We start from the raw sequence: 21,164 nt of genomic DNA, 5'->3' as shown, positions 1-21,164 counted from the left end.
GCTGTAGATTGCTTTGAAAGTAAAGTTTCAGGAAAAGTTTCATTCGTAGCCACCTTTTACCGCAAGAATGCTGTGCCTGGCTTTGCTGATTAAGACTCTTAGGCTTTTCTGTTATTTAGTCTGGAGACAAGCAGATCAAGAGGCAAGGTGGGTGTCAATCTCTTCTCCCAAGTAACAAGTGATAGAACAAGAAGAAGCAGCCTAAAGTTAGTTATGCCAGGGGAGATTTAAACTAAAGATTAGATATTAGATACTAAAAATTATTACTACACTGAAAGGGTTGTCAACATTGGAAGAGACTGCCTAAGCAAGTGTTTGAGTCATCATCCCTATAAGTATTTAAAAGGTGCATAGATGTGGTGCTTAGGGATATGGTTCAATGGTGGTTTTGGCAGTGTTACGTTTATGGTTGGACTCAGTGATCTGAAAGGTCTTTTCCAACCTAAATGATTCTGTGAAAATATTTAATGATATGGTGAGATGTAACCACATGCATATTTCTGGGGATGTGAGATTTCTGTATTTGCTTAGAATGAATGGAGACAAAAATGTACTTAAATTACTCTGATGAAATTAGGGCCTTTGCAACGACCTCACAGTGGGTAAATTTTTATATAGTCCAACTTTTGATAACTTATTTAGAGTGTTCATCTGAAAAAAAAGAAAGAATTTTATTAATACTTGTGTCAATAGAAGTTACGTATATTAGAAACAAAACGACCAAATTAACCAGGTCCCTCAAATCACACAGCTCAATGAATTAATGGGGAAAAGGAACTTTTAACTGAACCCCACCAGCTGCATCTAGTGAATGGCTGACACTTGCCCTGCTGCACAGACTGATGACCATTGCCTTCCTATGCTGGTCTGATAAGCAGCACATTTAGTGATAATCCAACCTGTTTCTCCTTCATCCTTTGTCTATTTACTTATTTAGTTGCTTGGAAAAGCCCAAAGGCAAATGTGAAACTGAGATAGACAATTAGGTCAAGAAACCAATAGGATAATATTGTTTGCTGCTGTCTGTGGTATTGACTAAAAGTCTTGTCTGTCACTTATTTGAAATGGTTATAGGATAGGCTGTCTTGCAATACTCATGTTTTCATCTCCTGGCCTAGGCGTGACTATTGTGTCACATTTCTTTTAACTTCTGCTAGGCATGATATGTAGAATGTTTTCTACTTCTTCTTACATCAATAAAAAGGAAAATGAATATTAGTACTCAGTTTTTTTCAAACTTTACAATGTAGATGAAGACCAAAGAAGCCCAAAGTCTTGTCCTAGTAATATGAATGTACTATGAACTTTCTTTAAAATGTGCATAACTAAATCTGTTTAAATGCAAATCTTCCACATAACAAAATCTCCTGCATAAGTAAAAGGTGTAGAAAAGTAAGGTCTATTTTAGCCTTTTTATAGTTCGTTGTCATTCTTTTTCAACAACAGCATTGCTGAAGGACTTTTTATTGATGGATTTCTCATCTCTGTCTTTCATACTAGCTTTTGAATGCCCACTTTTGGACTTAACTTTTTCTGGACCAACCAAAGGACCCTTTTATAAAGGTGGCTTTTGTAAAGGTGTGGCTTCTTTTTTTTTCCATGCCACCAGTTTCAGATATGCTAACGGGACAGGTATGTTAGGATCCGGAGAGAAAGCAGTGTCTCTGCTATTATGAGAAATGTGTAGAGCTAATTGTTCTTTTCTTTTGCATAGTAGTCATGAAGAAGCTATGTTCTATTTTTAAATAGCCAGTTGTGGTCTCTACAAAAATACACCTAGTTTGAATTTCTGAATATGTGAGAATGCTTTTTTCCTGCAAGTGCTCATAGTAAGGGTTTTTAATACTATTCTCTATCTCTAGAAACCTCTGCTTATATTGCTAGGCATGATTACCCATAGTTCAGGGACAAAGCTCATATTGTAAATTTTAAAAATTTTAAAAAATTAGATATCATTGGCATAATACTACAGCTTTGATTACAATAAAAGCCAACCACTTATGACATCAAATGATCCCATTGATCTCACAACATTCAAATTTCCTGTGACCTGCAAATGTTAACACCTGTAAGGGCTGAATGAGTTCTAGAATTGTGTAAGATTGAGCCAATGCTGCCGCCTAATGATAGGAGTATATAAGATGCAGTGTGGCAAAGTTATTTACTTGGCAAGCAGGGTAGGTTATGACATCTGTTGAAGTTTATAAGTGAAATTAAAAGCAACAAAACTAGGCCCGTGGGCTAGACTATGTGATTTCATGGTATGCCAGGCCATTTATTTGGTTCAAACTTAAAAGAAAGGTACACATTCACAAACCCCTGTAATCTCTTTAGTTTGTAAAGTTTTTGTTTTCCGTGTCTTAATGTCTGCTGTAAAGAGAATGTTTCTCTACTTTTTCTCTGTATTGATAGAATTTTTTTGATGTTTCATCTCTTTCCTAATACTTATCATTATGGTAAATATACCATTATAATATCTATCTTTGAATTTTTATTGTTCTCTGCATTATCTGACTACAAATTTTCCCTTAATATTTTGTATTTCAAAGGAATAAGAAATCGTGTTAATGTCTCAATGCTATGTTTCTCTATGCATCATTAGCCTTCTTTATTTAGAAAACTGCAATGTAGTCTAGTGTCTGAGAAGAATATTGTTAATAGCATTACTGTCAAGTTAATTCATAGACCCATAAAGAGCAATAACAGGTCTGTAAGGCATCTGCTAATGTAATCTGTGACAGCTTGTACACTCAGCAGATCAAAACTGGATCCAGCTCTGCAGTCCCTGCCCCTTTTTCAGTTCTTCTGGTAAATCTTTCAGTCTGAACGCTATAGTGAGACATAGCAAAGCAGAGAGCTTGCTTATTCCTCCTGTTCTATCTATATTATGTCTTTAATGTGAAATGCTATTGAAAAGGCATACAAAATCCAAAGATTGTTATGGATTTGTGTCAACTTACTCTGACAAAAGATTTCATGGCAAATTGATCAATCCTTGAACAATTATAATTTGGCAAAAATTAATAAACTGTAATTAAGGCATTATAATGGCATTGATTTGTTAGCAGGCAGCCATTGTATCATGATAATTATATCATAAAATGATTAAGGCAACAGAGTCTGTGCATTTGAAACATATGCTAAAGATACTTTTTTTTAAAAAAATATGCAATCATATTTCTCTCATTTAATTTTTTTTTTTTATATTATGCTCCTCTCCACTGGGCTGCCTTCCAGCAATCAGCATCTTCGTAATTTGTTCACTTCAAAGTGAGTGTTTGAGGTCTAAATCTCTATCTTCTGTTTTAACCCAACAGGTGCAGGAGGTTGGTCTCCATCAGACAGTGATCATTACCAATGGCTACAGGTGGATTTTGGGAACAGGAAGCAGATCAGTGCTATTGCGACTCAAGGCAGATACAGCAGTTCTGACTGGGTCACTCAGTATCGGATGCTTTATAGTGATACTGGGAGAAACTGGAAACCGTACCACCAGGATGGAAATATCTGGGTAAGTCTTTGGTGTACAATGGAAACATATGCTGTAGTGATGTTAATTGACTGTGTTTTTAGGAACTGTACATCTTGTACAACACTTTGTGATTGTTTTTGTGAGGATAGAACTGAGCTTGGCTGAAAACAATGGTTCAAGTTGCAGCTACTGTCAGAAGACCTATCCCTGAAGTAGCAAAGCCCATTTGGGATGATGGTAGTTGTCAGAACACACAGATATTTTCTTTGTTGGTGTTCCTCAATGAGTCTCTTATGCCTTGACATCCTTTCCCTGTTATTTCTTTTTACTAATTTCATGGAGTGAACTTGACACACAAAAGTAGTTTTGAAAATTCTTTTCTTAAACGTAATACTTTGGAAGGCAATTTTTTCTCTATGTGCATATGTGCTAGGGAGCAGTTTTTAGCATGTATGTCTTGTTTTCCATATAGATGCAAAAAGCATATAGTATGGTTTTGTCTTTTACTTTTTTCATGGATAAGCTGCTGATTTCGTTCTTGCTGAAAAGAGTAGCCTTCTGTTTTGCTGACAAAAAAATGATAGTTATTACTTAACGTGCCTGTCCTCATAGCAGTTATTTCAGATGGTTATTCTTTGTATACTTTGAAAACATCAAAATGCTATCACTCTTTCTGAAATCAAATTGAATTAATTAGCTATTATGCCTCACCAGAAAAGTATTGAGAAAGGAGACAAAATTTAACATTGCACTATTTTAGATTCACATTTTTGCCAGGTGCTTTTTTTAAATAAAGATATGTCATTAAAAATGGATGTCAAACCTGGTGCATAAGGTGGATGATTTTATCTGTATAAAAGAAACTTGCTTAATATATGGAGTACATAGAGGCAGTCATTTTTTATTAAAGTGTTGATTTATTGAAAAATCCTCCTCCATGTGCCAGATAGGATTCTAAAACAGGGATAAATTAAAGCCAGGGGGACAGAAAAAAAAACATTGGGTACTGCTTTAAATTCCTTAGGACATAATGGTATGGATGTTGTTCATAACGGTTGAGGGAAGCTTGTGCTTAATCAGGGTTAATATAAAAAATTTCTCTTTTAAGGCTATTTATGTATATAAAAATACTTACAGTCTTTAGTATTTATGTTATCTTAGATGTAGAAAAGCTTCTTCCACAACTATTGAAGTAGTGAAGACTTTGTCTCAGGGGAATGGGAGAGGGCTATGTAGCTGACTGAGTAAAGGATACATAAAGCAGGACAGCTAGGCTGAGGAAATACCTTCAAGGGAAAATCCTTTTTCAACATATGATTTGGTTGACAGTTCTGATTGTTTCCAAAGTGGTCCAACTTTCTGAGGGCTTTGTAGAGAGTCTCTATTCCTATATCACCTCTTAACACAGAAATCCTCATAGTTTCTTCACGAAAGAACATTTCATTTCTGTCTTTATTAGCATTTAGGTATGTTTGGTGCATCTAGGGGGTATACTGTTGGTCTATTATTGACCACCAATACCACATGTAAAAAATTTTTTAATTGGAATACTCAAAAAAAACAGTGACTAGGAGTACTAACTCTGCTTCTAACTTGCCTAAACCAGCATTGTTTCTGTTGTTAAATGATGTCTAAGCTTTGATTTAATCTTAACAACACTGTGCTTATTAGCTATTGTTAAATCTTAAATTTAATAAGTTTCCAAGACAGGGAGAGTTGACTGAGCACAGAGTGATACTGTAGAACTATTGTAGTAGTGTTACAAGGAGACAGACTTCCCTGATATGGGAATAGGTTGGTGCAGAATTTTACATCATGTCTTTCTCTTAGTGTCACTTTGTACAAGAAATTAAAAAGAGAAGAAGCTGTGAGAGCCAAATCAGACAACGTGAGCCAAGTATCCAGTACCGGCAATTTAAAGTCATAACGCTGAAATGACTGTGATGATCTTTAAAAGCTCACATGATTCTAGTGCCCTTAGAAATCCTTTTAAGTATTTTGTCTTTCCCTTTGGGTTTGTACCTTTCAGAATTTTTACCCACAAGAGGAAGGTGCAATATAGCCTTTGATTAATGTCCCTCTTACATCATCACCATGACTGTCATTGTTTCCTGACAATAGTAAATTTAAAATTAAAAGAGAAAGCAAAGGAAAAGAGGAAAATAGAAGTGCAGAGTTTAACAATATTTAATACTGAAGAAATTATAATATCAAATGACACAGCCAGAGGGCAAGAACTGCAAAAAGAAGGAAATAAAAATAAAGCTTGCTAGATGAGTTGGAGAGAGAGAAAAGGAGAAAGAAGTTCCAACAAAGATTTGGTTAAGAACAAACCATGATAATCTGCATAAAATACTGAAATGGCCCCCTTCTATATGCATTAGTCAGGGCAGAAAAAAAAAGTCCTATAATTAACTCCTAAGTAGGAGAGAAATGAAAAGGCTCTCAGGAAGTTTGTGATGGGGAAAGCGCTTTCAAGGTGAATTTAGACTAAGCTGCTCAGTTCTGTGAAATAGATTTTCTGACCCCACCCCTCCTGAGCTTTTGGATATTTTCAATTTCCATGAATTTTAATAAGATGAGTGAATGTGGCCTTTTTCCATTAAATGCCTAGCAAGTAGAGAATTTTGATCACCTTTCCTACCTTCACTCTTGTAATCTGATATTACGATTTTGAATAGGTCGTGAGCTTCCCTTCATATGTTAATCTACTGGGGCATTTCTTATACGAAACATATCCTTGTTTTGGTATAGATGTTCATCTTGGTTTCCACATCAATGCCATCTATCTATTTGTCTGAAGAATGCATACAAGACGTGATTCTGTTTCCTAACTCAGATATAGATGTTGTAAATGCCTCACACTAAGAATAATGCAAATATGCCCTCCAGGTACAATAAGAAATTGCTGACATCTTATGGAAGCCCTGGGGCTCAAATTATGAGTAGTAGTGGCAGAGCTGAGCACCTTTAAGATCCAGGCCTTTCCTAAAGGAAATTGGAATATCTTTGGTACAATTGAAGATGTCTTATGAGGTATCATCTTTTAAAATGTGCTTACTCTGGTAGAACTGTGATCAACTCTCATCCTTCTTAATTTCTTATTCTTGGGGACATCAAAGTTATGGTGTTATCAGTCCAATGCTCATTCTACTGGGAGAGTATTCTCTAAACCTCACCCTTGCTTCATCCCTTTATATGCTTGGGGGCATGCCTTGCTAATAGGCTCATTTCACTAATTCCACCGCTTAATTTCCCACCCAAAACATGCACCTGTTCAGGCATGTTCAGCTCCTAGCAGTTGTTTTGTCTGGTAGTTTTATCCATTATCAGAGTAGACCCAGCACCGCAGTCCACATGCAGCTGTCTGGGCGAGGAGATCTTCAGGTTAGGTGTGATGTCCAGACAGACCAGTTCTTTCTGAGGTGTAATACACTGTAATTATGAATTTCCAAAAATATATTGGCGGGAAAGTTGGAGTGAAGATGCTTTACACATGACCTCCAGCTAATATTCTGTAGTTGGCTTTCACTTCAGCCTCAGTAAATATCAGTGGAGTTGCAAAGATGTAGATGAAAGCAGATTTTGCTTTTTTACTTGGACCAAGTGGCTTCTGTTTCAGTTGAAAGCAATTATATTTTTCTGGCTTTCATGTTGTTTTTCTTTCAGTTTTAATTAATCTTAAAGTATATTATGCATAACACCTGCTTTTGTAGTATTTTTATTACTGAAAAGATATTAAGTGATTACTTAGCTTTCACTGCGAAGAATGATTTTTGGAAAGGAGTTTAAGTGATCTATTTACCTACTGATTATATAATTTTTTTATTTTTTAAAAAGATTCTGCTCATTTTGTTCCTATTTTAGGTGAAATAATCAGAAACCCATTAAGTTAAGTGTAAAATGAACTTTTCATTTCTCTGGACACCGAGGAGCAACTTAGTATTTGCAAAATGCAGTCTCTTCATTTCTATGGCTCCCCTGGATATTGAAGGAAAAAAGTCATACAGCGCAGTGGATTTAGCTTGCATAGGAAAATGAGCTATCAGCACTTCAAAGTATTTTGATGTTGCATTGAGCCACAGTTCATTGTGAAAGGAAGCACAAGCGAGTTGGATGATTAGCTTTTTCAAGCCATGTGAGATTTCAGATCTTTAATACTCTTGGGTGCCTTTGAAAATACCAACCATCAGACAGACCTAGAGTAACGTTTATCATCTAGGTAGATGTGAGGCAATCATCTGCATCCCTACCTAGCTGAAACTATGTGGGAACGATATGCTTGGCATTTCTGTTTGTCCTGACATGCGAATTCTGGTTAGACTATTCGGAGAAAAATCTGCAAGTCTTATCACATTCCCAGTTCCTTCCACCTGCTCTACAGAGCCTCATTTATAGCTAACAAAAGACTTACTGCATGCATCTTAGAGTACAATGATTTGTGTTTAGCAACTACAACCACCTTTTTTTTTTTTTTTTTTTATGATTAAACCATAAAATCTTGAGCGGAAACTTGCATCATAAAAAGATTTGCTAGTATATCGGGCTTTTAGGTCTGTTTGTTTGCCTCCCTTTTTTAAAAAAAGAGAAAAAAAGAACTACTTTTATTGAATGAAATGATCTTATTAAACCAGTTTAGGTTATATGGCATTCTAGTCACTTGCAGTTATAGGGAGCATTTAAAAGAAATATGAAATGTAATTCGAGTGGTCTGTGACCTGCCATTTGTTGTCACTGGACTGCTAGTAGAATATCTGATATTGTGCAGGTTGTCTTAAACATGACATGATTTGATATACAAGTCAGTGCAAAAGTTTTGACTAGTGTTTATAGCAAGGCCTTGAAGTCTTTTGGGAAAGTCGTGAATTTATTGTTGTTTTAAGGATGCCCTGACCTATCCTGTCTGGAAGCATTTTTATGTCTTGTATCTTGCTGTCTCCACAGCAATGCCTGCAAGGTGACCACTGTCATTTTTACTGACTCTTAATTCCCTGGGTGTTTTATTACTAGTAACATCTGTTTTAAATTTTAACTTGCTTTCCATGTGGGTAAAAAAAATAAATCATTTTTCCCCTTGAATTTGCAGTGCACCTTTTTGTAATTTCTTTTTTCCTTTAGCTTACCTGGACTTTATGTCTCTGAGTCCCCGTCTCTCATGCCTTTATCTTATAAAGATTGCTCCATTCACTTGCAACAGCCAATATCACCTTTATGGGTGTACTGAGTGAATGAGGAGGTGTAACTTCCACTAAAGTCAATATGTCTCAGCACTTAGTGCACATTTCTAGCCTATATATGGAAGGACCATGACTGAAAGGGTATATAGGAAAATATTTCTTTTCCTGTAGTGAAAGTAACCTCTCTTATAGATCTAATGTAACAGTCTGCTATTATGTCAGAAAAATATGACAAAGTGTTTATAGGACACCTTTGGAAATTCAGATAGTTGCTAACAAGGAATTTTTAGAAACCCTGAAGAAAAGAAGTTTACAGATAAACATCAGTGACATCCTAATGAAGCCTGTTTCTTAATCTCCTCTCCTCTGTGTGGAATCTGTTAAGACAAATAGTATACATTTTTAAACTACTTAGAGAAACACACTAGGGATTATTTGAAATATCATGGCAAAGCATATCTATGCCAAATGCTGTCACAGCCACTGACTGTATTTGGATTAAAATGACAGAAGATCTGATGGCATTTTAAATGTTGGAATACCAAGATTAACACCAAAATGGGATAAATGCAATGCTAGTTAAAATTCTGACCTTTCTGAAAAGCAAAATAGATACTTACAAGACTCTAACTAATAATATATTTCACATATGCTGTGGCCTGATTATAAGACCACCTAAACATATTTTTGTTTAGAATCTTTAAAATCACATGTTTTGTGCAGGAAGAAAGACATTTTTTGTTATTTTTAGTGGAAAAATAGGTTTGTGTGTTTGTTCATAATTCTAACTAACATTTTTAAGGGGAAGCTACACTGACATTTTGAAAATTGATTTGATCAGATGGAAAGTTATGACTTTTTTTTTTTGGTGCAAACTACTTGCCCTGTTTCTGAAAGAAATATTGTATAATTGTATTAGGCTATATCCAGAGGCACAAGCAGAACTATTTTAATCTATCACAGAGTCTGTCAAGTAGACAGAAGACAAAATTGCTCCTGGTGCTATGGCAGACAGCGTCGGAACCCTCCCTTGGTTCTGTACAGGCCATCAAATAACAACTAAATTGGGATAACGTATTAAAGGTTTGCACAGTAGTGCACTAGAGCATTTCCATTCTAAAGGATCATTTTCTAATCTCTTGTGCTTAGCCTGGGGACTTCTTGTCTCTTTATGTTAAAAACATAAAATTTTAATCACTGATGTCTAAAGACAGGCACTTAAATCCATTTTGTAGTTCTCAGGTGGCTTGGTTTTCACATACCTAAGAGTGTCATCATCCCACAATGAACAAAATGTGCAGATCCTTAAGGAAGACATCGAGTACTTAATAAGCTCAGCAATGACAATAGTCGTAGTCATGAATGAATGGCATCATGTCTCAGCTAACACATCTTTCTAAGACACAGGCATATGCATAGCACCGTGCTAGGCCCACAAAGGTTGCTACATTTGGCTTGCATAACAGTAATGCTTCCAATTCTCAGCTAGTAGGTACAGAGCTGCGTCGAGTGCATCAATATGCTCTTAAACTCTCAGCATAGTTACCAAGCTTGTCCTCAATTTATTACAGAAAGCCTGACTACTTGCTTAGATGATTGAAATAGAGCTGAATTTTCTAAGTTTCTGAAATTTTATGTGTTCTTTATAGACATATTTGAAGGTCTAGATTAAGATATATTGAATGTGACTGAATAAAATGGACTGTAGTAATTTCCTTGCTGCTTACTAGCTCTCATTTGGCTATTGTGCATGGTAGCCAATATATCAAGTGATTTACATGGCTTTTGCAGCAAAAGGCAAACATGTGACCAAAAATTTGCTTATCGCACTCCTGATCTTTTATTGTTGATAAATGCTGATATTTATATTTTATAATATATTGAATAAAAAGTAGATCTAGCATACTGTAGCTAATATTTCAATTCATAGAAGCATGGATAGATATAGAATTTCTAGCGATCTCCACAAATTTAAAAAAAGAAAAATAATGATACATTTATTTGACATGCCTTAAGTTAAATTATACAATACAGAGTTAAAGTTAATGTCTTGCCCATTTCCATATTCATGAAGATGCATTATGTTAAAACACTTCTGCAATGTATGTGACATGCATGCTACACTTCTGTATATAGCTGTCTTTAGCACTGTTGAAAAGCTGATTTGCCAAAGAATTCCTCTGTTCCTTCCTTTTATTCCCCAAAGGGTAATGAAACTCTAGAACACATTGCCTGGAGAGGTTGTGAGGGAGCTGAACCAAATGACCTGCAAAAGTTCCTTCCAGCCTTTGATTCTGTATGGTGTCTGAGATTTGCCCAAACTGTTAACTGTTGAAACGAAGAGGCAAATCAACCCTATTATATTGTGTGCTTCTCCCCTTTCTGATGCATGTGGCTTTCATTTCTGTCTGTGATTTATACCTGGCTTCAGTTTCTGTAATGAGATAGATCTTAGAACATCCCTAAAGGTTAGGAAACTTAAGATATTAGTTCTAACTACAAGGCAAAACCCATCCATAGCACCAATAACATAATGGTGGTTCAACATTTACCTCACAATTGTGCATTTGCAAAATGCTTCAAGTTCTGATGCATGAAACACTGACTTCAAATGTTGAAATTGAAGTAGTAAGGCTAAGTGTTTAAAATTGAGTGTACATGGTCAGGGAATGTGTCCAGGTGTGTTGGTACAGTACTTGGAAAAATAGAAGCTGTGGTCTTCCTGGAATTCTTTGGGAATTACTCCACTGCAGATGATAAAAACCTTACTTAAATGTTAGGTAGGTGTAAAGCAGGAAATATTCCCAGTTTTAATTTTGTTGGCACTGACGAAAATGAAACTGTGCACAGAGCTATGTCATCAGTCTGGGTACTTACTTGAGAGATTTTTTCTAACAAAAAAGCTTTGGTTTTACTTTATTAATGAAAAGATACTTGTATCAGAATTGCTTTTAAAGTGACACAGGCAAAATTTAAAACCCTTAGATTGAGAGATGGTCGTATCCTATAGCCTTTTATGTTTCTCTAAAATGTGGCTTTTGAATGGTCTGAAGATTTGTGTTCGGTGGAATAGCTGAGTTTGTGCTAGTACATGAAAACTGTGATTTTGGCAGTTCCCGTGTACTGAAGGCGTTTTGCTGTATTACTTATGTTGCCTGTGAGTTCTGGTATGCAGAAAGCATAGCCTGTGAAATGTTGGTTCCCATTTGCCTCTTGGCTCATTAGGTGTTAACTTCCTAGTGAAGAAGAGGGTAATTACCTAGGAGCAAGAAATGGCTCAATCCACAAACATTCACTTCCATGTAAATTTTTGGGCTTGTGCACAGTGGAACGTAGCTTTTAGCCTCTAGTCCTCCCTGGCCAACTGGTACTTGTTAACCGGGGAGACTGAGCTTTGCACAGAAGAAAAAAAGTGAGATAATGCACTGTGAGAGGCTGACAATTTAAAACTAAACCTCTACATTTGTAAGTGCCTCACTTCAAAATCAACCCAGTTCTTCAAGTAAGTTTATGCAAAAGTATTACCTTGCACAAATACATGAGATCTAAACCCCCTTAACACCAGAGAGTGGACTTCTTCATTTATGAAAATTAGTTTCCATTCTTTTTCCTGGAACTTATAAATAAATTTTTAAAAAGGGAAAAAAGAAAGACTCTCAGTTTTTTAGCAGTGTGGAAACTTTGATTGGCTTCAGAGCACAAGTGCATTTTATGGGGAAATTTGCAAAACGTCTGTGACTGTATAGATAACTTCAGCCTGAGAGTTCTTAATCTGACACCTTTCATAAGCACATGAATTCACATTAAAAATATGAAAAAGTTAGATTCCAGCCAAGAAAACGTCTATGTACTATTCCTTAAATTTTGTTCTTGCCTTATTTGTTTTTTTTTTTTTTTTAAATACCCTCAGATTCCTTAAGGTAGTTATAGTTAGAGAATAGTATATTGCTTATTGACATAAGTCCTGTTCAGAAAAGTATGTAAGGAAGCCCTTAACTTTAAGCTGGAAATTAATTCTTGTTGGGTTCAACAGAAAGCATGAATAAACTGAAAGTACACTTAACACCAGAAAAGGGTTACTTTGTATCATCATATAGACTGTACTCTCTGTGGTATTTTACAAGTTGGTTTTGTATACATAATTTGTTATAAATAGTTGCTATTTTACGTATAATAATGTTTTTCAGTACCTTTTATAGGGTATATGCTTCTACACACAGATAATGAGTTAATCTTTACTAAAAACTGTCTTAGTAATTTTAATTGAGTAAAAAAACCCCAAACAATTCTGAAGTTTCGGAGTTGCAATATATCATTGTTAGACATGACAAACCTCTTCAGCTGAAGCATTACTGTGGATTAATAGTGCTGTAACCTTGATTTCTTGTTGACAAACAGAAGAAAACTTGCTTTAGTCTTTTTCCAGTTTCTCTAATGTGTCTATCACATTGTTCTATGTTATATATATAAATTTAATTAAATTGACATATTATAAACTTAAAAAGCTGTAGCACGATTTGCATTTATGCACTTGCAGGCGAAATTGATTCATATTGATGTTTAAAATTTCACGTGGAACTGTTCCTCCTGACACTACTTGTCTGCAGCACAAAATGCCACAACAGAGGAGTATGTCTTGGCTATTATAGTGAAAGGCTGAATAAGGGCTGTCTTGTCTTAGATATGGTATAAACTAGTTTGACTTAACTTGATGATAACCTTACCAATAGTGATCATCTAACAATCATATTTTTTCTCTTAAATATTAAACAGAAAAATCATTAGCTATGCTGAATGCTGAGTTGTGTTTAATGCTAGTTTTAATTAGCATGTTTTCCAATGTGTTTAGCTAAAGCTAAGGTCCATGGTGGAGCATTTGTCAGTGCATTCATCCTAATGAGACTACTCACAGGAAGACGTTCTTCCTGTTTGGAAGAATAGTTGCATTGTCGCAGTGTTATGAAGTAGAAGTGTCAAAGTCATTGTTTGCAAACTGTTTTCTAAAGTATTATTCCTAATTTGTCTTTCAAATCAGCAATCAAAATTCTTCATAAAACAATCCACGAGGTATTAATAGATTTTTTTACTCTCAGATCCATGCTCTGCAAATGTTAGGAGAAAGCTTATGCAATGAATCACCGTGATCATGGAGGAATTTTTTTTTTTTATGCTTAGATCATAAATAAAGTAGATTATAAGAGGAAATGACTTAAAAAAAAAAAAAGGAACATATAGAAAGTATATACTGCAAGAAAGAATGTCACCAAACCTTCTAGCCAAATCCAGCATACGAAAATGCTTCTTGTACTCCATGATTTACAGAGCAGAGTGTTTTTAACCTAAAAAGTAGAAAGGAACTGGGGATGGGATGAGGAGGAAAAATACTCTCTTCATCTCATCACTTATTTGACCTTAGTTATTTCAATCTTTTGAAACTCTTGGGACAATGAAGTCAGTTTGTAATGTCTGAATTTGTTTTCTACACTGTGTTACAATATTTATTCAGTGAGGTATGAAAAAGTTGACACCAGCTGAGATAGATTCAGCCTTTTTTAAAAGTTTTCAGCATTATTGGTCTATATCATAGGTTTACTGGTAAATGAGTACAGTTTTGTACACATGCTTTTCCTGTTCTTATCAGGTCAGCCACCTTAATTCATAATAGATTTTACCAGAGAGCCAGAGAGACAGAAGTAAGGGAAGAGAGAAGAGAGAGAGCAAGAACTGTTGGACAAACATACTCAAGATGTGTTTTTAAAGCAGCATTTTTGAAGCCATAAAGAGTTCATATTTATAAATTAGGTAGCTCCCAGTGCTCCGAAAATAAGGCAAAGCAGTTGACATAGCACTGTTGTTAAGTATCCATAGAGAAAATGAGTTCAAATGCAATTGGAAGTGACTATAACATGGACTTAAGCCTTTTGAGACTTGAAAATTATGATTATGTTACACTCAGGCTTTTTTTTTTGGATATGAAAAGTATGGGACAGAGGTTCTGCAACAGAGGTTAGGGCCTAGGTTAAAGGCTATCATTGAAATAAAGAGAGATCAAATTCTGTGTGTATAGAAGGAGAAAGAAAGAACAAATTGATATTGTACCATGTTAGACAATAAGACAATGAAAATTCTGTGGATATTAAATGGCTAAACCTTTACTATGTCCAATATTAAAAAAAAAAGTTTTGAAAGATAATTGTTAGCTTTACAGGAGAGGATGGAGGGAAAAGCCTGTCAACCTCAAGTATTTAACCCATGGAAAAAAGCTGAACTCCAAGAAATTCTTGGTGTGGCCATGCTGTCTCTGTCTGTTCAAAAAAGAACAAAAAGGCTGTAAATAAAATAGATCAATGACAAGAGTTCAGTTTTGACTATCTCACTAAGCGACTTATGGATTTATTGATCATATTTTTTCCCCATATTTCATTCAAGTGTGTGACTAGTGAAGTGCTTTTATTATTGCTTTTGTTGTTTAGCACAAAGTTACTGACAGACACATTAGTTTGAACTGATTTCAGATTCATTATTCTATCATTATTTTCAAGGTTAGATGATAGAAAACTATTAAATACGGCTACTTCCACTTATACAGACCTGAAGGTTGTTTATTCCTTCTCTGAGAAGCATGGGTCAGAATAAACTTCTTTAGCTGATAGTAGCTCCATCCTAGAGACACTCTGTCATTTGTCTTCTCAGACATGCTGGTAAACGAAGTCCCTGTTTTTCACTTTTGAGGATTTCTGTATGATGACTTATCTTGCTAAAGATGACTGCTAGAAATACTAGAACCCTGTTTATATTATAGCTAGATTTGCAATGAAAAGGTGGTGTTTGTGTTTGGTTTATGAATTCTTGAGGACATAAAAACTAATTCATATCTTCCTAGGTTTCACATACATAATATAACATGTATTTCAATACATAACGTGTTAAAACTGAAGATTTAACATATCTATTCTAAATACTTTGACATACTATGCATCACAAAGGAAGAAGCTATTTTTATGTAAAGTTGCAGACTCCCTCCAGTTACTATTATAGCTGTAAAATCTGTAAAATCCAAAATTATTATGACTTAAAAGTATTTAAGCAAATACTGTTGTCACAGTTCAGTTTAAACTGCATCTTTCTGAACAAGGCATTTGGATAATGACATCCATAACTTTTTCTAGCTATATTTTAACCTCTTTTTTAATTTTTTTTTTAATTTCTTTCTCTAGCTAAGTCAGTGGTATTCTTGCACACACTAGAGCCACTGTCTGCTATCAATAAAATCCACCCTTGCTCTTTCCCCTAGTCTTTCCTGCCATTGTCAAAATAAATTACACTGTGTGTTACACATCTGAGGACAATGTGATGGATTCAGTTTGCTGCTGAAATTATTTTGTTTTCACTAACTTTTCTCAGTGTGTTTTGGTATTCCCCCTGCATTGAAGGTGGAGAGAACCTTGAGTTGTTTGGGGGGATATTTGAGACTCTAGAGTCTTTAAAGACACCTCTTGCACAGGGAAAGGGGCATACAAAGAAAGTGAGGACAGAAGTCATAGGCAATTTTGTTCTAGTGTTTTGGCATTCCTAGTCTGAATACAAAGGAACATTTCTACATCTTTTCCTTGTCTCATTTCTTCTGGCATTAAACTGTGAGATACCTTTTATTAGAGAAGTTGTGATTTTCAGTTTTGGGGGAACATTTACTGAATATTCATATTTCATAAACCCACTAGCTCTTAGTTGCTCTAAAGTGTAGTTGTACAGACTAAGATAAGCAACATTGAATAGAGCTATCCGTAAGCCTTGAAACATTTAAAAGGCGAAGCCAGAATTTAGCAATGTATACATTTTATTGTAAAATATGATATTTTTGCCTAATAATGGCATCAAAATGTTAAACTTGGTCCATTATGGAGTAGGTTTCAGCAACAAAAAACTTTAGAAAATGTAGAAACTTATGTGTGGCAGAGAAAGTAGATACAGATATGGTTTAGTAAACCTTCTGTAAAGAAAGAGAATTGTAGGATCAGTGGCAGAGTAGAGGAGATATTTCAGTTCCCTGAACTGTGCTCTCATTTCATGTGGGTAGAAAATGTGCAAAATCACTGGTACTAAAGTTTCCCAGTGCTAGTTAACATTGTCTCTTTACTCACCACTGAAAGCTGAAGCCCAAAGAACTATTGTTGTCATACAAACGAAGAAAAAAAACCCTATTATAAGTATTCTAGAAGATTTTAGAAATAACAGTTTTCTGATGTAGTGTGTCTAAAGATGGATGTCCTGGGTATTTTTATACCGCTTCCACAAAACTTTGTTATATTTAAAATGTAATATTTTTAAATCTGATGTGCAAGAAGTTGTGGTTACTTCTTTCTGTCATTTTGGAAAATTAACATCTCTGCATTAATCTCTCTTCATAAGCTATGCAAGAATTTTGTCATGCAATATGAGATCTGAAGTTTGAGCTGAATGTAGATACAAATATTTGAATGCAAATATGAACCCCAGCTTTATATGAAAATCAGCTTTACATGTAGAAACAGCCTATAGTTCTCCAGAGTGACACTTAATCTTCCTTAGCCATGGCATTAACTTCTCTTTCTGCAATTTCTTGCATTGCTTGCTACACATCTTTTAGCTCATTCAAGAAATTAGTATGGGGGGTTAACACTCAGCAAGCAGTTAAGTCACTAGTGTATGACAAATGTATTATGGAAAAAATAATATTGTTGTATTAACTACAGGTTATACAGAAATGCCTAAGGCAGAAAGTAAGTTACAAGGGCAGAGCAACTTTCAGGTTTTAGTGCATAATCTGGCAATTTTCATATCCTTTTAACCTAGCTATAAGCACAAGTTCTTGTGAGAGTGAGAAATAAAGATGCATCATTTTTCTTCCACTCTCTCTGCTCTTCATATAAAACTCTGCTGTTTTCACTCTTCATTGTATATTACTGCCTCTCTACTTCCCGTGTCTCTTTCTAGTAATCATAGTCGGTTTTTGCTTGGTTCACAGTGAGCAGGCTGTTTTAGAGATGGCTCAGCTTCTCTGTTAATGTAGTCACAGAGCTTTTGGGTAACAGCTACAGCTATGCTTTCTCCCGTATCAGGTCACCTCTGATCTTCCATCATATCCCCTTTCCAGCCAGCTTCCGATCAAAACACCCCAGCAGTGATGTGTTTGCCCAAAACAGTTGCAATGCTTCCCGTCTGACACACTCGCTCATTTTAGCTGAAACTTTAAAGAGTAAGGAAAAGTCAGTTAATGACCAATCTCAATGTGCAATAGGTTTGAAAAAGTCATAAGTAACCCAATACTGGATGTGAAGAGGCTTGCTAACTGAGCATGTAAGCTTGCCTTAGATATTTTATTTTTTTTAAATCTCTAATGGCAAATCCTGTGTCTGCCCTCCACATCTCAAAGTGACAGGACCATGAGACCTGATACAATCTTGTTTCATGTAGTCATTCTAATCAGTGTCATCATCGTACTTGTAAATGATCATTCTTGGTTTAGGTACCACTGATTTTTTAATGCACTAATAATCTGTGTACACTGATCCCTCAGAATGCTGAATAGTGAAGGCTTGTTGCTCAAGCTCTTTGTTTCAAAGGGTTTTAACCTGCAGAGAATGTTACCTCTGTGTTACTGTGTCACCAAACACTTCTCATAATGATGCTGCTCTGATAATTTAATGTTAACACCAATTTATTCACTGAGGAAAAGACAATTTATAAAAATTCAAACTAGCTTCCTGGCAGCAGAAACAGCATCAGTAACTGTAGTCATAGGAAAGAGATAGGGTAATAGAATTGAGCAGCTCGCAAGACTAAGTGCTTGGCTGAAGGCAGCTTAGCTAAAAATGAAATTACTCTTGATGCATTGTAATGCAAGTCTTTAGGAAAACAAAATCAAGCAACTGCAATGATAACAAAATCATCACGTTAAGAGCCAGATTTCATGCTTTGTCACTGACAATGAAATTGTGCATGTTGCCTGTCCTCTCACTTTACTCTTGTTTCTTTGAAGTTCTATGATCTCCGGAGTTGCCGTTTGAAACTGATCTGTACACTGCTGAATGCCACTATTGCCGTTATCCCTATCGAGTATCTCTGACCGGGCTGCTTAATTTAAGTCTGTCTCTGTTAAACAAATTAGATATAACATAACTACTAAGCACTGTGGAAAAGTACTCCTATACCTGTAAACAGTTTCCTCTTCTCACCCCAAATGCATACCTTTGTTGCCTGTTCTTTACCAACTATTTAGATTCCACTAATGTAAAAACACTTTCACACTGTGCTTTATAAAACTAGGTTGTGGTAATGCTGCTTCTCAGTCATCTTAATATGAGAAAGCTGTAGTGTAGGGGACTTGTTTGGCAGGTTTATCTTGATGTCCTTTAGATAGACCTTTTACACAATAAACGAACTAAGAGATCACTGCCAGAATACATCAAACAGTCCTACTCAGAAATCTCATTTCACCAGCAGAATAATTGGCTGGAAAAAAAATGACTTATAGAGATTTACACTGTAATATTCATAAAATGAACCTTTACTGAAGGGATGGGAGGGAGCAGGGAGGACAGTGAGGTCTGCTGCATATATGAGGCTCTCTATAAGGCCATTATTTGCATTAAATCAATATTGGTATTAAGTCAAACTTGTCAGTGGATTGCAACTAAAGGAAAAACCAAACACCTGCAGCTTTAGAAATGGTATCTCATGAGGTACTTATGGTGTTATACTAGCAGACAGGAGAAAACAGATAAAAAGACCTGAAGGAAGGAAATGGGATATTGCGGAACATAAATAGAATTTTGAATAAAGAAATGTTTTACATCTGCTTGCACACATAAAAATCTTAATTGTTATTGAGGTGTCCCTTTAAAGATTTAAGTATCCTGATCAATTCCTTGTTTGGAACTCCCGGTTTTAGAGTTCACTGTTGTCTTACTTGGAAATTAATTTAAAACCTGGTTTGTATTAATCTTGACAGTATCTCTTTTAAAGTGTAAAGATTGTATGTTGCCTGAAATAATCTGAATTTCTAACTTAAAGTGATTTTTATAATGAAAACTGCTACTGTTAACTACCAAACTTGAAGTTAGTTGCTGTTGAATAATAAACCTACAGATGTTTGTACACTGTAATTGCACTATACAAAAAGTTTGTGAAAAACAAGATTTATTTTGATCCAGATTTGGTTTACATTCCTTAGCTGAGGCTTGTGTTTTGTTGCATTATATGAAATCTTCTCTTCTGTGTCTTTTTTCTCTATGCACTGTAACCTTTATGTAATAATTTTACTCTTGATTGCTGTACATAAGTTGCAAGTATTAGAGAAAAATGGAAGATTCAAGATCAAAATCTATTCTGAATGAAATTTTGTAAAACAACCTTTCAATAAGAGAAATGGAGAAGTTTGTTGAGATAAGGTTATTAAAATGCTAACAAACCTTGTTCAATAGGGAAATCTTATTCAAACTGCAGAATAAGTTGGATAGCCTTTGGGAAGAAATTGGGAAGTATCAAGGAGAAATTTCTAATCCTGTGTTCACAGAAACTGCATAAAGCTTTAAAGATAACCCTTTGATCTGAACAAAGACTACTTGATCTGCCAATGTTAATTGGGATGAACCCGTTCTTGGAAAGAAGGGATGGAAGTCTAATTAACAGTGTAAAATGATGTTGGGTTAAAAGTCTAATATTAATGAGAAATTTTAACATTCCTAAATATCACAAGAAAATAAACAGAAGCACAAGTCTAGAAAGAGAACTGAAAGTTCTTTTGATGGCTTATAAAGGAACAGACCTGAAGTCAAGATTTTAATGCTAGCAATCAGTACCTTGTAGTTACAGGCTGGGTCTCCCAGTAGCTGTTATATTGTTCCTGCTTGAGAGGTGCACTGATGAGATACACAGCCATTGGTGGGATTTATCATTTAGAAACCATACGTTTGTAATGGCCACTTACAAGGACAAGATATTTTCTTCTTGAAATGATGGATTTGTCAAGGCTTTTTTTCTGAGCTATCCATACATATATTGCAAATCAGCAAATAAGAGGGAGACTATACTAAGAAATATTATTGCTAACACTCATTGAGTGAATTTGATTTATAGGAGACATTTTGAACCTGAAAGTGAGATAAAGCATTCACTACAGGAGAGGTTGTTGAAGAGAAAATCTGCCATTAATCTTGTAGGAAGATTTTTCTTTCACTAAAGAGAAAGATTTCTTTCTGTGACTAATGCAGACCCATGGGGTTTCTTGCTTCAGCATGTTTTATGCTTTCTCTCGTTACTTCTGCACTGTTTCATGTTGGACAAACCTTGCAACAACCGTGGACAATGATAGTGCTAAAAATGAATATTCTGGAAAGGTCATACTAGTGACTAGACAGTTCTTTCCATCAAAAGAATATTACCAAAGAAAAAAAAAATACAGCATATATGTTCTTATACCTCTAAAGATAGACTTAATCTATTACTGCAGCTAAGAGTCAAAAGGACAGCTCATC

The 21,164-nt window shown here is 35.3% G+C and overlaps 1 protein-coding gene across 1 annotated transcript in view; it reads left to right on the top strand.

Moving 5' to 3' along the window:
• CNTNAP2 (contactin associated protein 2) overlaps window positions 1-21,164 on the top strand; it is a 1,069,322-nt gene that overhangs the window by 365,340 nt on the left and 682,818 nt on the right. Inside the window, exon 3 of the mRNA XM_009568467.2 lies at window positions 3,318-3,511. Within this exon, the coding sequence (XP_009566762.1) occupies window positions 3,318-3,511 (194 nt within the window). The remainder of the gene's footprint in view (window positions 1-3,317; window positions 3,512-21,164) is intronic.

The sequence above is a fragment of the Cuculus canorus genome, chromosome 2 (genome assembly GCF_017976375.1).
Source record: "Cuculus canorus isolate bCucCan1 chromosome 2, bCucCan1.pri, whole genome shotgun sequence".
NCBI lineage: Eukaryota > Metazoa > Chordata > Aves > Cuculiformes > Cuculidae > Cuculus > Cuculus canorus.
The sequence above is the reverse complement of the archived record's forward strand: the minus strand, read 5'-3'. Positions and strand labels throughout refer to the sequence as shown.